At 45.6% G+C, this 18,659-nt stretch overlaps 1 protein-coding gene across 7 annotated transcripts in view; it reads right to left on the reverse strand.

Moving 5' to 3' along the window:
* The window catches only part of LOC110506517 (centrosome-associated protein CEP250), a 280,946-nt gene that overhangs the window by 196,390 nt on the left and 65,897 nt on the right, over positions 1-18,659 (reverse strand). For all 7 annotated transcript variants that reach the window (XR_005039779.1, XM_036963768.1, XM_036963769.1 and 4 more), the window contains exons 6-7: positions 8,057-8,203; positions 7,698-7,784 (exon numbers count right to left, since the gene is read on the reverse strand). Coding sequence is in view for 6 of the 7 variants with exons in the window: in XM_036963768.1 (XP_036819663.1) it covers positions 7,698-7,784; positions 8,057-8,203 (234 nt within the window). In the remaining variant the exon portion in view is untranslated. The remainder of the gene's footprint in view (positions 1-7,697; positions 7,785-8,056; positions 8,204-18,659) is intronic.

Here is an 18,659-nt window from a genome sequence, read left to right on the forward strand (position 1 = left end):
AAGGACCTACAGTAAGCTTTGTTTTCAGGAGAAGAAGAGGATATAAAATAATGTAACCAAGTTTGCCAATGATAGGATCTCAGAGACCTGGCAGTGTGGTGCCAGGACAACAACATCTCCCTCAACGTGGGCAAGACAAAGAAGCTTTTCGTGGACTACAGGAAACGGAGGGCAGAACACGCCCCCTCTTCACATCGACGGGGCTGTAGTGGAGCGGGTCTAGAGCTTCACGTTCCTCGGTATCCTCTTCAATAAGGACCTATAATGGTCCAAACACACCAACACAGTCGCGAAGAGGGCACGACAACGCCTCTTCTCCCTCAGGAGGCTGAAAAGATTTGGCATGGGCCCATAGTCTCAAAAGGTTCTTCAGCTGAACTGTTGAGTGCATCTTGACTGGCTGCATCACAGCTTTGTATGGCAACTGCTTGGCATCAGACCACAAGGTGCTACAAAGGGTAGTGCGGACGACCCAGGACATCACTGGAGCCAAACTCCCTGCCATCCAGGACCTCTATACAAGGCGGTGTCAGAGGAAGGCCTAAAAATGCTCAAATACTCCAGACACCCAAGTCATAGACTGTTCTCTCTGCTACCGCACAGCAAACAGTACTGGAACGCTAAGTCTGGGACCAAAAGGCTCCAGAACTGCTTCCAACCCCAAGCCATAAGACTGCTAAATAGTTCACCAAATAGATACCAGGACCATCTGCATTGACCCTTTTTGCACTAACTATTTTTTGACTTCATGCACAGTGGACTCTACCCACACACTCACACATAACAAGTACACACAGGCTCACTGTCAGCACACACAGTGGACTCTACCCACACACTCACACATACTTACACTGACACTCAAAACACATACATACACACACTCACTCACTCACACATAACAAGTACACACAGGCTCACTGTCAGCACACACAGTGGACTCTACCCACACACTCACACATACTTACACTGACACTCAAAACACATACCTACACACACACTCACTCACTCACACATAACAAGTACACACAGGCTCACTGTCAGCACACACAGTGGACTCTACCCACACACTCACACATACTTACACTGACACTCAAAACACATACATACACACACACTCACTCACTCACACATAACAAGTACACACAAGCTCACTGTCAGCACACACAGCACACACACATCTACTTTATGCATGACACAAGTCATTTTTCCAACAATTGTTTACAGACAGATTATTTCATTTATAATTCACTGTATCACAATTCCATTGGGTCAGAAGTTTACATACACTAAGTTGACTGTGCCTTTAAACAGCTTGGAAAATTCCAGAAAATTATGTAATGGCTTTAGAAGCTTCTGATAGGCTAATTTACATAATTTGAGTCAATTGGAGGTGTACCTGTGGATGTATTTCAAGGCCTACCTTCAAACTCAGTGCTTCTTCACATCATGGGAAAATCAAAATAAATCAGCCAAGACCTCAGAAAAAAAATTGTAGACCTCCACAAGTCTGGTTCATCCTTGGGAGTAATTTCTAAACGCCTGAAGGTATGATGTTCACTTGTACAAACAATAGTACGCAAGTATAAACACCAAGGGACCATGCAGCCATCCTACCGCTCAGGAAGGAGACGCGTTCTGTCTCCTAGAGATGAACGCACTTTGGTGCGAAAAGTGAAAATCAATCCCAGAACAACAGCAAAGGACCTTGTGAAGATGCTGGAGGAAACAGGTACAAAAGTATCTATATCCAAAGTAAAACGAGTCCTATATCGACACAACCGGAAAGGCCGCTCAGCAAGGAAGAAGTCACCGCTCCAAAACTGCCATAAAAAAAGACCGACTACGGATTGCACTTGCACATGAGGACAAAGATCGTACTTTTTGGAGAAATGTCCTCTGGTCTGATGACACAAAAATAGAACTGTTTGGCCATCATGACCATCATTATGTTTGGAGGAAAAAGGGGGAAGAAGAACACCATCCCAACCGTGAAGCACGGGAGTGGCAGCATCATGTTGTGGGGGTGCTTTGCTGCAGGAGGGACTGGTGCACTTCACAGAATAGATGGCATCATGAGGAAGGGAAAATTATGTGGATATATTGAAGCAACATCTCAAGACATTAGTCAGGACGTTAAAGCATGGTCGCAAATGGGTCTTCCAAATGGACATTGACCGCAAGCATACTTCTAAGTTGTGGCAAAGTGGCTTAAGGACAACAAAGTCAAGGTATTGGAGTGGCCATCACAAAGCCCTGATCTCAATCCTACAGAAGATTTGTGGGCAGAACTGAAAAAGCGTGTGTGAGCAAGGAGGCCTACAAAACTGACTCAGTTACACCAGCTCTGTCAGGAGGAATGGGTCAAAATTCACCCAACTTATTGAGGGAAAATTGTGGAAGGCTACCTGAAACGTTTGACCCAAGTTAAACAATTTAAAGGCAATCCTACCAAATACTAATTGAGTGTATGTAAACTTCTGACCCACTGGGAATGTGATAAAATAAATAAAATCTGAAATAAATCATTCTCTACTATTATTCTGACATTTCACATTCTGCTCCTAACTGACCTAAGACAGGTAATTTTTACTAGGATTAAATTTCAGGAATTGTGAAAAAACTGAGTTTAAATGTATTTGGCTAAGGTGTATATAAACTTCCGACTTCAACTGTACATATCTACCTCAATTTCCTCATACCCCTGCACATGAACTCAGTACTGGTACCCTGTGTATATAGCCAAGCTATCATTGCTCAATGTGTATTTATTCCTTGTGTTATATTTTTTTTATATAATTATAATAATTCTTCAATGTATTCTGCATTGTTGGGAAGGACCCGTAAGTAAGCATATCATTTGTTGTTTACGAAGCATGTGACAATTAAAATTAGATTTGACGTCAGCCACAATATGCAGCTGAATGTTCACTTACCTATCCCGCACTCCAGAGGACCCCGAGACTGTGGCATGCATTTAACCCTGTGTATATAGTACAGTATATGAACTCTAACATGGAGGAGTCACTATCAAATGCGACATGAGTTGTGAAGTATGGGGGATCGTCAAACGGCAAGGAGAGATCAGTGAGCGCCAGAGAATACCGCTTCAGTTTGCATTTCATTCTGCTGCTGTACAGGCATAACATCAATTGGACACCTTTCAATTTCCAGTTACTGGGAAGTGAGTATGTTTGCAAATATGCGTGCATGCATGTGTGTGTGTGTGGCGTACATAAGAGGCTTGTGGAACCAAGGAGAAGATGAAATATTACCCAAGCATGTTCCCCTCCCTCCAAGCTAACCTTGGGTGTATGTGACCTTGTTAGCTGGGCCACTGCAGGGACAAAGCAGCAAAAAAACGGCCTCAGTATGTCTCTCCCTCCCTATGGATCTCACACACGTCCACACACACGTTCCAGCGTCTGCTCGCTTCTCCCTGCCACTGTTTGCAGAGTTTGAAATTGCTTTAATAATTGACACCGTTAATAACCAGGCTGGTCTCTGCGGCACAGAGGGGCCCTGTTCAAACACAGGTGTGTGTGTCCTGCTCGGCCCAGGCGTGGTGCAGAGGGGGGCAGTGTTTGGAGAGAAGAGCTAGTGTGTGAGTGTGTGCGTGTGTATGTGATTTTAGTCTGAGCCATCAGAAACTGTGCAGAATTGACTGATCTGCTAGTTGAGGGTGGTAATAGGATGGGCTCCTGTGTAAACACATAGGAAACTACAGAGGCCTCGTCTGAGCTACCACTGACACAGAGCTGAAGGTCATAGAGACAAGGTGAGAGATGCTCCTCCAGGCTACAGAACAGGACTTTATCTGGGTTAACCTGAGCCTCCACCATCCCAGGACATTAACTGGCATTACCTTAGTCCAACCCAGATGTTATGTCATTCCCACCCTGGATAATGAGGGAGTCTGTACAACAGGGTGGCCACTGGACGTCAGCAAGACAAAGAAGGCAACCGTAATGGAATTGTAATTCTATGTAGGCAGCAGTGACTGAATGGTCTCATTCATATACTGCAATCAACAGGGAAAACAACTTATTCAATACTGTTCTGTAATCAACAACAGCCTGTTTTCCCTCCCATGGAAATGGACTTCGTCCTATTCAGACAGACAGGGCCTTGATGAGCTTCTCATCACCACCTCATCACCACCCATCATCCATTAGATCTCTCTCTCCCTCTCCCCCCCCCTCTTTCTCTCTCTGCTGGCCGTCAGTCCACAGGCTCTACTCTGGGAAAGTATTCTGAGGAGAGGAAGAGATGGGGAGGGCAAATCTTTTCAGAGTGACATTGGAGAAAATCTGCCTTTTGAGTGAAGAGAGGCAATATTAACAACAATAGAGAAATTAATAAGACGGCCAGGCGGCCCGAAGGTTGGGCTGTGGGGGAGTGATGGGGAGTACGGTGTTGGGGGGGTTGTAGTATTGTGGATGGGGGTACTGCTGGTAAAGGAGGGTGAGGAGGAGAGGGAGGAGGAGGGAGGGGTGATAAGTGCACGATTTCCTCGGCGGCTGTGTGGTGCTGCAGCCGTGCCGCTGTCACACGTCAGAGGGAGCAAATCAAAGGCAGCTCTTTTGATGAATATAAAACAGATTCCTGCTGAGAAGCACTCTGCCTCTCCCTCTCTCTAATCACAGAGCCGCAGCACAGAGCAATCCCCCCAGCCCTGAGCAAAATGAAAGAAGAGTGGAAACAAGGAGAAGGGGACGGAGAGCACACACAATCACAACAAAGCCTGCTTTAGAATGGCAATAAACATTGGTCCTCTGGAGAGGTCTGCACAGGTCTGCACAGTGTGATGTCGGGAGGAGATGGAACAGCATAAAGCTTTCTATTCCCTCTCAAACAACACAATGTACATGTCTCATCTGAAAACAATGGCCAACCCAGCAGCTGGTATGTATACCACACCTGCATCAGTGCCTGTGGCTTCAGAAGTGATAAAGGCTTTAGTTTTGTTCAAATGATGTCTACATTTTCAAATAATAGTCAAATCAACACATTTTAGTCAAACGTATGACACAAAGAAGCTAATGTATTGAGTGAGCAATGAGAATCCTCGCCTTTTTCAGAGAATGCTCTCCACAAAACATGAGACCAAATTGTCATTAGCTCAATCTCTTTCATAGACGAGGCACAACAGCTCTTAACAGGCATAGCGTGTGTGTGTGTGTGTGTGTGTGTGTGTGTGTGTGTGTGTGTGTGTGTGTGTGTGCGTGTGTGTCTGGGTAAGTGTGCGTACGCCTGTCCCTTTTCAACGCCCCTAAAGGTGTTCTAGGAGTGGGGTCCCATAGCATCCCCTACTACATAGGATTTATTGTCGAGCGAGACCACTTCACTCTCCTCCTTAACCTCTCCTTTCATTACTGCTCCCCATTCGGGTGGCTATGGACAGAACAGCCCTTATGCTCCAGACTGCAGGCTGAAACCAGCCACAGAGAAGCCCACCACCTAGTACTTTCCCTGGGTCCTACTGCATCCCTCCGTCCATCCCCCCAGTGGGGCACCTAACTATCCTCCTTGTAGGAGTCAAAATTCATCAAATAAGAGACAGCGGGCGCTGCAAATATCCCATCTACTGCAACACACTCTAGAACTGGCTAGCTCATTACCACCCAGTCCTTTTGTGCAGTAGATGGGTTCAATCAGGTCAAATACTAGTGGCCAAAGAAAGGTAGGGAGGTTAAGACCTCATTTATTGGTAACTAGTTCTACCCCTCCTCTGCACCTCCTCTAAATCCAGCGTGGTTCCCTGCATGTCCAGACCCCAGCTCAGCCAGCCTCCCCTGGGCAGCTCTCCTCTACTGCTCCCCAGGCAGTGCTTGTCTGTGGCACCGGAACCTGCTCCCACCCAGGCCCTGAAAGTGACACATGCGTGGGTGTCGCCGACGTGTCACCTTCCTGCCCACTGAAGTATGAGGCAATTTCCTGCGAGTGGCGCATGGCGAGGGAGAGCGAGGGGCTAGGCGCGACCCAGCTCCACCGTTCTCTATGATACTGTCAAGGAAGAGTAATGGCTTTCTGCAGCGGCAGCGACTACCAAACTAATGTTGTGTGACTTTGGCTCTCCTTTCCAATGCATTTCCTCCACATTGAGAGAGGGAAAGAGAGAAGGAAAAGGGATGAGAGGTGAGGAGAAGAGAGGAAAAGGCAGCAGTGATGGAGAACATAGTCAGGAATCCCATAGATTCCTTCAGTGTTAGAATATTCTGTTTCAGCACCAAAGACATCCTCTCTTACACAACGACATCCTCTCTTACACAAAGACAATGCTGTTTCACTAAAACACCAAATACATGACAGGAACATTTCTCTCATTTGCATATGTTTTCTACGATTCCCTCTATTCTCTACCATCTGGCTATGAGGCTGTTTCCTCCTCCACCCCCACGCAGCCAAACAGGATACCAGTCAGTGCTCTGTGAGCCCACCAGGGATGCCTGACTAATCAACATGGCAATTCAACCAATCAGGAAGGTTCTAACTAACATTTGGATGATTTGAAGGTCAAAGTCCATCAGAGAGAAAAAAATAATCTATCAATCTACCTACCATCTCTGAGGACTAATAGGCCAATCTACCTACCATCTCTGAGGAATAATAGGCCAATCTACCTACCATCTCTGAGGACTAATGGGCCAATCTACCTACCATCTCTGAGGACTAATAGGCCAATCTACCTACCATCTCTGAGGCTATGTCCGTAATTACACAGAACTCATTGTACCTGACCTCACAAATTCAATAAGCAATGAAGAGAAGTTGTCTCATTATTTTCTCACAATTTCCATATTAAATGCAAACAAAAGGAACTCTAAAAAGCCCTCTTTCCAGGGACCTGCATAGTTCCCTACTTAAACTCTCTGCCTCCTTCTGCTGCTGCACACATAATTGCAATCCAATCCCGTCCAGAAATGTTAAGGTTATTATACAGAATTACAGCCTGATTAAAATTGCACAATATTAGAGTTAATTGACTCCCATCATGGTCTCTGGGCTGCCTGACAGATGTGTGGAGACGTCAAGAGTTAGGTGGAGAGAGGGGGACAGAGCTGCTATTCAGGCTGGCCCTGACTCCCACATTGGGGCCATCAGAACCCAGGCCACATGTGCCATCATTAGAGCCCCTCTCAACAAACACTGGTCTCAAAGATCTACAGCTCTACAGGGGAAATCCTGATCTCCAACCCATGACACCACACAGACAGACCATACAGACAGACCATACAGACAGACCATACAGACAGACCGTGTGAGAGACTGAGTCACCATGTACGGACGCATTCATCTGGAAATGAGGGTTTAATGTGATTTATGTGTGAATGCGTAGGCTTGTACAGGAATGTTAATAACAACAGGATGACTGATGAAATGTAATGAGTCTTAGAATAGAGAAAATTAACACAATATAACTGGAACTTTATAGGACTAGCTTACATTTCAATCATTTTCTATCACATAGTAATGTACTTGTTTGCACAGAGAAATGACATTTGGATGAAAATGTAAGACTTGAAAAGCCCAGAGTGGATCCAAGTTCATTATATGTTCACTGATGCATTGTTAGACCTTACAGCCTATATAAAACGTAGGGTCAGGTAGTAGATCATGTCCTGTGGAACATATAACAGTACATGTACAGTATATGCATGAACACTGTGCTTTAAACCCACTTTCCCTGCTGTACTCACATCCCCAGACAGGGTAGCGCTGCTGATACCCACTCTAACAGCCACCTCCTGTCTCAGCTGGCCAATGGTCTCCTCAGAGCTCCTGACCTGCCATCAAGACAACCACACAGCACATCCTTCACTGTACCACACCAATGGGTTACAAGTACAACTGTAGATTAGGTTTCATTATGCTGATGAAGCAATTGCATCCTCTGTCAATAGTGTGTTCAAAATGTGATTAAAAGTGATTAAATGAGGTTAACATGTTGATGTACTAGTTCTATTTGATCTTGACCAGAAGTGGACAAGTGTTTCCCAACAGAATTGGCCAGTCCTGAACTAGACCTGTCTGGGTGGTAATAGATCCCCAGCTCTACCTGGTCAGTGAGCTGCTTCACCCTGCTCTCCAGCTGGTGGAGCTCCTGCAGCTGTGTCAGCTTGTCCTGGTCCTTCCTGGTCATCTCCTGGTGCAGCTCTGTGATGGTGTCCTGCAGCTCCTGGACCTGGGCTTCACGCTCCTCCACCTGATACAAGACAAACACAGGCCTGATTTGATATATGTTTGCCTCCTTCCTTTCCTCCTTCTTTCCTTCCATCTATCCAGATTTCCTTGAGGTAATCACCAATTTCACACAGTAGGTTAGGTGAAAGCAAGGATTCCACTATTATTTTTGCCAATCAAGTCATGTCTGAACATGTCAGAAAGATATTATTTCAAGGAAGGAAAGAAACAGGGATTCATTTTCATATTATTGGAAGTCTGCAGCACTAAACTAAAACACAAAGCCAATTGAAAGTCTCCAGAAGCAACTGAACATCAAAGTCGTCTACTACAGTAAAACACCAAATACAATACAGTTTGCACTCACATGTCGAACTATCAAGAGAGGCACATCTCAAAGGAGATGTGCCAATTTCAGGTACAAGATGACATTTTTGTGGCAGAAGATACAATGTAATCAAACAATGTTACACAGATAAAATGCATGTCCTGTTCCTTATTACCAGCCAGTTGACACAGCATGGTAAGTGTCAGCGAATATAATTAAGATTTAATTTTCCCTGGATGTCCATATTATATACTCCTCAGTTGCGTATCAAATTAATGGCATACCTTTTTTATTTCATGTAAATACACCAAGATACTGGATGGAATAAATATTTTGAAAGCAATGTGCAGTTTTTTTTAGACAGTCCAAAAGCAAGTAGAGGACTATATCAGATAAATGATATGTTGTAGAGTCCATTTCAAGGCTATACTAATACAGATGAAAAACGTGATGTGTATTGTTTGTCCGATATTTCATCAAAGCATTTGCTCTCTACAAATGTAGTCGGAGAGGAACCGTATTAAAAATGTGTCGTAAAGAGAACAAGAGGCATCTCTCCCTCCTCTGAGGAGAATAAAAGCTACTCTGGTGGACAGAGGGGTGGGAGGATACATGGTAAATGCGTGGACAGCAACGATGAGGGCTCTCTACAACTGTCACACCACTCTGTGTATATCCAAAGTATTCATCCTTTAAAAAAAAAAACTTTTATGGCTAACATCAAAGCAACACATATGCGTCCTGTTTTTCACACGAAAAATGCATGGTCATCTCTATGTCCTAAAAGTATGCTGGTAAGTTCTCGCATCGAATATGAAAAGCAAACACAGGAATAGGCTATATTTTGGTGCAGGTTACTGCAAGAGAATGTACACTACGAGGCTATCATCTTTTAGTTTACTGGAAATTTGTATCACAGAAGAAATATTATGTGGCAACCACCAAATGCACACACTGTCTAAATGTGATGGAAATTCCAGGAGTTGTTTTCTTCAATATCATAATTAGGCAAGAAGTTATGCATCAGGGACATTTTAGCCTAATGCTTGGCATGATGATAAACATTCATTCTGGTATCTCATGAGATGTCCATCTCACCAGTTTTCTAAGGTTTGCTTTCTATAATGCCAGCAGTGCCATATAATTCCCATTTCCAAAAAGAGGTTTTAAACAAGACTTTATTATAGACCTCCACCACCTATCCTCCTACAGCCCATTACAATTCAGATCACTCCCCTCTAAAAGCTGAACCACCTCACATCTCCCTGGGTGGTTCTGATTTGATGCTGAGGTTTTAAAGGCACACTAATATTAATAGTACTGTCAGCAGTTTAATGAACTGGCCACACAGCTCACTGGGCTGATGCTTTGACAGATAATTCACACCGTTTTATTCCCGCCTCCTAGCAATATTACAGGGCCAGCTTTACCTCGCCTGACATCTGTGTGAGGTCTTACCTGCCAGGGCTAAACTGGGAAGGTATGTGAAGAATTCAGTTCCATGGAAATGTGGCTGTACAAACCCCTCTCTCAATCACGCATACAATGTACATTTTGTATAATAACTACATTATGTACCCTGATTGATATGAACAAGGTTACCAAAGGTTAAAGGTTATTTCTTATAAGCACAGAGTCATTAACACAATCATGTCCATACACAGATATTAGAAATCCATACAACTGGCATGGGATTGACAGAGAGAATAAAGAGTAAAACACTGAGCTAGTAGTAAGAGACAGGAAAAGATAGAGGATATAGGGAGGAGGAGAGGAGATGGGGTGGAGGAGAGGATGGGGAGGAGGAGAGGAGAGGGGAGGAGGAGATAGGGAGGAGGAGAGGAGATGGGGAGGAGGAGAGATAGGGAGGAGGAGAGATAGGGAGGAGAGGAGATAGAGAGGGGAGGAGATGAGATGGGGAGGAGGAGGAGATAGGGAGGATGAGAGGAGATAGGGAGGAGGAGAGGAGATGGGGAGGAGGAGAGGAGATGGGGAGGAGGAGAGAAGATGGGGAGGAGGAGAGAAGATGGGGAGGAGGAGAGGAGATAGGGAGGAGGTGAGATAGGGGGGAGGTGAGATAGGGGGGAGGTGAGATAGGGAGGAGAAGAGGAGATAGGGAGGAGGTGAGATAGGGAGGAGGTGAGATAGGGAGGAGAAGGTGAGATAGGGAAGAGGAGATAGGGAGGAAAGAAGATGGGGAGGAATAGAAGAGAAAGGGAGGAGGAGATGGGGAGGAGGAGAAATTAAGGGGATAAATTATGGAGATAAGGAGGAGAGGAGATGGGGAGGAGAGAGGAGAGGAGGGGAGGAGTAGAGGAGATAGGAGGAGGAGGAGATAGAGAGGAGATAGGGGGGAGGAGAGAGGAAAGGAGGGGAGGAGGAGATAGGTAGATGATGGATCTGTGGCAGTTCATGCAGAGAGCTGGGGTGCTGCTTACGCTGCAGGGTATCGTCTCAGCATGGCGTGTGTGCGTGCGTGTGTGCGTACATATGTGTGTTTCCAGGAAGCCTCTGCTTAACTGGTCTGACTGAACAGTGAATCAGGGGTTCTCTGTAGAGTCCCTCCAGTGTCATCTTCACACAGGTGTTTTGAACCCAGCAGTGTTGCCTCTCCCAACCCCATCTGACGCTCACTCCTCTACCTGCCCTCTGCCAGGGGTTGCCTTTCAACCCATTTATTTGTTCACATCGAACCGTTGCATTGAGGCCTTGTTGTTGCATCTACCATCTCTGGAGCTCAGTTGGTAGAGCATGACGCTTGCAACACCAAAATGGTGGGTTCGATTCCCAGGATCACCCATATGTAAAATGTCTTCGCGCATGACTATGTCACTTTGGATAAAAGCGTCTGCTAAATGGCATTTATTATTACATTACCACCTGTACTAATACTAACCTCTACACCTACACAGGATCAGCCCAGTCCAGCAGGTTCCCACTGCATCATGGGCATGTGTGAACATCTGTGTGGTTTTAAAGGGGCTGTAACACACTCCTCATTATCTTGAGTTTGACCCAATGCTACCAACACCAGGCCTGCCCAGGAGACCAGTGTGATTTGGTATTCTTCTTCCTGAATCTGAGCATTTGGGGTGTCTTTGATCTCTCTGTGACAAAGCTGCAGCACCAGGGCTCCTAAATGATCCTCTCGCAGCTTAGCCAGCATGCACCAACATCAAGTAGGGCAGGGAGAATACGCAGATAACCGCAAGACGTTTTTAAAAGAGACAAGCATAAAATGTCCTCAATGTAATTAACCAAAATAAGCTAGAGGCAGGCATGGGGCTCAAAAGCATAAAGAAAATGATAAACGCCAGCGTTTCGTAGATTACTCTTAAAAATGAGTATTTCACACGATAAACACTGTACATATCATCTGGTAATTTCCATTAAAGGTTATTTGTTATCTTCAGGCGCCCAGAAAGGACTCCTATTGTCTTGATCTTTAGAGGTTTCAGATCCCTTCATTAACATGCTAATTGCGACCTGGTCCGCAGAAAGATATTAAAGAGGGAGGCGTGTGGAGAGGCTCTTTGTCCTGTCAGGGCCCTGGGACTTCTCTCTGCTCGCTCACTGCCTGATAAAAACAGGATGATATTAGTTCTTGAGACTCTCCTTCAACGAGTTGGAGGGAGTCCATGGTGAGCTCTGCCAAATTAGAGGAGCCTTGTTGTGTGTGAGGGCGCAGCTGCTACCCTCCCTGCCTTACACAGTCCAACTGTAACGTTCGTCTGAAGAAGTAGACCAAGGTGCAGCGTGGTACGTGTTCATGATTCTTTATTTTCTCAGAGCACCAAACAAAACAACAAAAGAATAACGAATGTCACGTTCTGTAGGCTTCACAGAGCTAACAAAAAAAACAAGATCCCACAACATAGGTGGGAAAACAGGCTACCTAAGTATGATTCCCAATCAGAGACAACGATAGACAGCTGCCTCTGATTGGGAACCACACTCAGCCAAAACCAAAGAAATACAAAACATAGAATTAAAGAAACTAGAATACCCACCCTAGTCACACCATTGCCTACCCAAAATAGAGAATAAAAGCCTCTCTATGGCCAGGGCGTGACACCAACACAGCCAAGGCCAGTCCCCAACCTGCTCTGTAATGCCATTATTCAGGGCAGGTGAGCTTCATAATAAGTCTACGCACCACTACATACGTACGTACACACACGCATCTCCAACAAGCTACATCTACAGTTCTAAATCACTACTGATTTATTTAACTACTAGTATGCAAACCAGAGGGCTTAGACCCAAACTGACTTACTCAGGGAACTGCTAGAGAAGATATTCTGATTACCAGACACATAAGAGATGTGAATGACTGCCACCATATACAGCACCCCATATAAGTGGCTTCCACCCAATCTTTCCAGAATGCACATAGTAAGCATTTTGGCTTAATGTCAATGAGCCATATCTGTCTGTCTGCCACTACCACAGCACCATACACACATCATCACCATGACCCCCTCACCAGATAAATACCAGAGGTCACTCTTCTCATTCAGCAAGAAATCTAAATGATAATGACTCCTTATTAAAAATTATATTTGGAAGTGCACATAGGCTACATCAAAAGGTGCTGACATAGAGGGTCTGGGAGGATGGGGCTCACTGATAACCCACATCAAAGCACAGGCCGGGGGGCGGGGGGGCAGACAGAGACTGTGTCTGGGTACTGAGGCTGTTGCAGATGGGGTACCAAAATAAATCTAGCGCAACATTTACCAATTGCAATTTGGATAATGCTTTCACATTGAGATGCTCCATGTTATTTGTAAGCGTCCCCAAAAAATAGGATATGCACTCTGATGTTGGGAGGGCGGTCTAAATTAAGCCAGAGTAGATGAGATTCAGTAGCTTGGGGAAATTATAAATGATAGCCCATGTAAAAAAAGAAAAAAAAACAGTTGAAAAAGACCAAAATAAAGGACATCATGGTATAAACCTCCAGTGGAGGACTAATGAATGTCCACCGCAAATGTGCACTTCAGCAAACAATCAGGCGTGGTGGATTAGCTGAAATTGGGCCGACTATAGGACACCTCCATTCCAGCACGGCACAGTCAACCTTTTAACGGCAGGCTGTTAGGTGATATCTGTCCGACCGTCGGCCTCTTCAGAGCTCTCCACTGTTTAAAACCATTCCCAGCAAACCCTTTTCACACAGCCATTACAGCGCTTTAGGTGGACCTGGCTGGCTGGATCACAATGCCATGAGAGAGGACTATTTAGGCAGAGAAGAGTAGAGCCCATCTACTGTTTGCTTAGTGAGAGTGCCAGGTTCCCAGCCCAGTGAAGAGTGCTTTAGAGCCATACTAACTGAAGTTCAACCATTGGGCTGCTGCTGAAGAGGTTTCAGTGTGGGGTTGAAACAGAACCAGGCCTGTGTCCAGACATAGTCAAACACAGAGTGACGATGGGTTTACGAGAAGCTCCATCTCCCTCTAGGTGGACTGACCGGTCAGTGGCTCAGTTCTGATCTGCTGCTCTGCCTACAGTACCTATACTCCCTCCCCAGGGTCACCTTCTCTGTCCTGGTCAGTGGCTCAGTTCTGATCTGCTGCTCTGCCTACAGTACCTATACTCCCTCCCCAGGGTCACCTTCTCTGTCCTGGTCAGTGGCTCAGTTCTGATCTGCTGCTCTGCCTACAGTACCTATACTCCCTCCACAGGGTCACCTTCTCTGTCCTGGTCAGTGGCTCAGTTCTGATCTGCTGCTCTGCCTACAGTACCTATACTCCCTCCCCAGGGTCACCTTCTCTGTCCTGGTCAGTGGCTCAGTTCTGATCTGCTGCTCTGCCTACAGTACCTATACTCCCTCCACAGGGTCACCTTCTCTGTCCTGGTCAGTGGCTCAGTTCTGATCTGCTGCTCTGCCTACAGTACCTATACTCCCTCCCCAGGGTCACCTTCTCTGTCCTGGTCAGTGGCTCAGTTCTGATCTGCTGCTCTGCCTACAGTACCTATACTCCCTCCCCAGGGTCACCTTCTCTGTCCTGGTCAGTGGCTCAGTTCTGATCTGCTGCTCTGCCTACAGTACCTATACTCCCTCCCCAGGGTCACCTTCTCTGTCCTGGTCAGTGGCTCAGTTCTGACCTGCTGCTCTGCCTACAGTACCTATACTCCCTCCCCAGGGTCACCTTCTCTGTCCTGGTCAGTGGCTCAGTTCTGATCTGCTGCTCTGCCTACAGTACCTATACTCCCTCCACAGGGTCACCTTCTGTCCTGGTCAGTGCCAGCTCACACGGCCCATCTACCTTCACATAGGAAGTCAGTCAGAAATAGGTCTGACTAACCTGATCAACCGCTTCCCCTAGGCTGGCCACCCCCCTGCCTTAGCCTGACACAACACTGAAACCACCAGCCAGCCGCACATGCTCAGTCACAATGAAATCCCAGTCTGTCCGGGTGTCCTGCCTGCCTGCCTCTCAGTGACATCGACACAAGGCCACGCCCTGGAGCTCTCTCCCTGGATCCTCACAACTACTATTATTTACATCAATCACTCAGTCAATCCAACCAACCAACTATAGGGACCTCGTCCATCTGTCTCCATATAAAGTACTAGTCCTACAGATATCTGGATCATAACGCTTGACGGTGTGCCAAAATGTAATGAAAGTGAATAAAAATGCATTGATTAGGACCGAAACCAACAAAAAAAAATACAATAAGGAAATCTAATTAGTAATACCTTACTAAGATTACAGCCGAGTTACTCAAATTAATTTAAGTGAATTAAGTATTTGTGATGACAAACAGGTATTTCCCCTATTTTAGACAGTGGGCCGGGTCTTCAGTATGGAAACAGCCCAGAGCTGTTGCCTATATGTATATACAGAGAGATTAGGCAGCGGGAATGCTGACGTCTGAAAATCTGCTTGAGACTGCACTTCATTATACACCGCAATGCATTTTCCAATTAAAGTATTATAATTATATTACACTTTAAATAATAAGGATTCTACTGTATTACAAAGTTGGCACAGCACCAAAATGTTCTGATGTATTATATAAGAAAGGGAGAAAAACAGCACACATCCTTCCGTTTTCATTTCATTAGGTATTCAATGAATTTCCAATTAGGATAGAAGGGGAGAGAAAGACAAAGTTTTCAAGTCTTTTTCATCGTGCTCTAAGATATTTGTTCAAATGTTCCTCATATTCCTTCCTCTCTTCCCGTGAGTGAGTCAGAGGCATCTTTGTTAGAGAACAGGTGTTATCACGGAGGGGGGAACATGGGAGACATGCAGAGGGTTCAAACACCCACCACCATGCAGAGCATTCCATTAAGAGAAAACGAAAACCAGCAATAATGAGAGCCTCTTCCTGTCTTCTCTTCCCAATGCCCTGTACACCTGGACGGAAAGCAGATGGAAGGAGAGCAGGAAGGAAGAGGCCTCCTCAACCTCATTCACACCAACACACTTCACATTCCCCCCTCTGCCTTTCCTTTAAATCTCTCTAAGGCCCCAACTCCCGACCACCACCCCCCTCTCGCCCACGCCTGCCCTCCCCAAGACAAGGGAATTTCAATCCTATTTCCTATCCTAGAACAAAACAGTCCACTCCCGATTATTAATGCATTTCAAAGCAGACATCATCATTTTTTCAGGACGTTTTCTTTAAAAAATATATACTGTAACTCTTTATGGTCGACCCGGGGGTGCGGCCTCTCCTCTTCTCTTATGATCTTATTAGCATCGTATCTCCCTGCCTACTGGGGAAAAGGCATTGCTATGTACTCTCTGTCTGTCTCTCTGACCTCTCGCTGGATGGAATTCATTTGGCCTTTCCCTCTTTCTTTACCTTGATTTGGCTGGAAAAGGGCAGTGAGCGGCTACTGTCTTATACAGATATTAAACATAAACACCATTAAATAAAAATGGGCTGTGAAAAGGGATGTGAAACAAGTGAGAGGAAATAGGAGGCCTACAAGATAAATGATCAAGCAGTTATATTATGCTTGAAAAGTGATATTCCTGTTTATCTACTCTGATCTGGCCCACTCCACCAATGTTTCAAATGTTTTTGCATTTTCAACCATTATAGAGAACAGCCCTTGCCACTGTACATCGTACATATATCCTGTTGCCTAGTCACCTTACCCCTACACATATCTAAACCTACCACTCCAGGATCCCTGCACATTGTAAATATGGTATTGGCACTAACCCTGGAACTGACTCTGTATATAGCTTACTTACTTTCTCGTGGTCTTTTTATTTATATTTCACGTGTTTTTGTTCTACTTTACTTTTTTATTTTAAAATACTATAATAGCAGGTAGCCTAGTGGTTAAAGCGTTGGGCCAGTAACTGAAAGGTTGCTGGCTCGAATCCCTGAGCTGACAAGGTAAAAATCTGTCGTTCTGCCCCTGAACAAGGCAGTTAACCCACTATTCCCCAGTAGGCCGTCATTGTAAATAAGAATTTGTTCTTAACTGACTTGCCTAATTAAATAAAGGTTACATTTCACTGAACTAGTGCAGGTGACAAAAATGTTACATTTGTTTTAATGCCGCAGATACAGTATGTCTTATGCTCTGATATCTGATTGGTCAAATGAAAATGACTCAGTAACTTGGCCTCAAAATGTCTCAGTTATTATGAAGGAAACACAATGATGGCCTTCAGAGTAGACTTTGACGCATCAATCTGAACGGTTATTACGGTTCCTCGTTCACAGAGAGCAACGACAGCACATTATGAAGGTAGGCTTATGTATTAATTAGTAAGAGGGCATCATGAGAGAGTGACAATTAAAAAGAGAGAAAGAAGGAAGGACGGAGAGGGGATATATTGCAGGTCCTCTGCTGCTGTAGCCAGTGAGCTGCTGGTCTGGGAGCCTTGCCTGCCTGTCTGCCTGCCTGCAGAGGATTGTGTGCAGGGCCGGGGCTTGATGAGGTAGTACAGCTGAATGATATACAGTGGCGGCCACGGGGCGAGAGCTCTCCATTAGTTACGGGGTCCCTGTTATGCTCCGGCTCCAGTACATTATTTTCAAATGCATCAGTCAGCGTAGTGCAGCACAGATAAATTCTAAGGCCTCAGATCTGTAATGCATACCCTCACCGCTGCTCTATTACGCTGCAGGTTAGGAGGGCAGGGAGAGAGGGGGGGTAGAAATGTCATTTCTTTTTCACGGCGGCCAGTATTCCTCCCATTAGCTTCAAACGTGAGATAAGTTATGGCCTTTAACGAGCGCCTTTAGCCGCCAGAGCACGCTGCACACAAGGCGGTGGCCAGAGGGAGCGGGCTGGAGAGGCGGAGGGGGGAAGGAGGGGAAGGGACTGGCAGGCGCAGGGCCCAGATGACCCACCATGGTGCCCTCCTGTCCTTGAGGTCACAACACAATACACACCCACACCAGATTAATCATTTAACTTTACGCACAAACGCACGTACACACAAACCTCTCAAGGTTGTCCACCTCCATATAAACATAACTAGCAATTTGACCAGCCAGCATATATCTGCATATCAAAACAGGATGCTGTCAAAGAGACAATGAATGGTAGTCTGTAGTGAGAGACTAATAATAACCCAAAAGGTCTATACAGCTTCAGTAAAGCCCTGTTAAAAGAAGACCCAGTGAATAGGAGTTCACCCGGAGGAAGCAACCCAGCGTATCTCCCATTCACATTGCTCTTTGAAGCAGTGCACGAGGACTCAGCCCATCTCAACCACTCTGAGATATTTACCTCTGCCAATCAAATGTTAAGGCTGGCTGTAGTGTAGTCCTGCTGACCTTTTAAACAGCTCTGGGTTGACTTCTTGTGTTGTATAGAGCAGTGGGCTGTGTGGGGGAGGGGTCGGCCTGGTGGGCTGGAGTGGGCCGGCGGTTCAGGAACCTGACAGATGGAATCAGAGCGCTGAGAGCTCCCACGTACTGCAGCTCTCTGCTCGTCTCTCCAGTAGACATAGCAGTTACACAGAGAAATGTACAAATGTGTGTGTGCATTAATGAATGTACTGTTATTGATAGTTCTCTGAGCTTCTCCAAAAGGGCAGTTTCTCACTAGTTCTAACCACAGCCGAGCATATTACATGGTATGTGTGATGTACGGTTGAAGAATCCCACAACACAGAATGTCCCTTACCTCATTCTGGTCCAATAACCACTTAGATACTGA

The sequence above is a fragment of the Oncorhynchus mykiss genome, chromosome 26 (assembly GCF_013265735.2).
Source record: "Oncorhynchus mykiss isolate Arlee chromosome 26, USDA_OmykA_1.1, whole genome shotgun sequence".
NCBI classification, from domain to species: domain Eukaryota; kingdom Metazoa; phylum Chordata; class Actinopteri; order Salmoniformes; family Salmonidae; genus Oncorhynchus; species Oncorhynchus mykiss.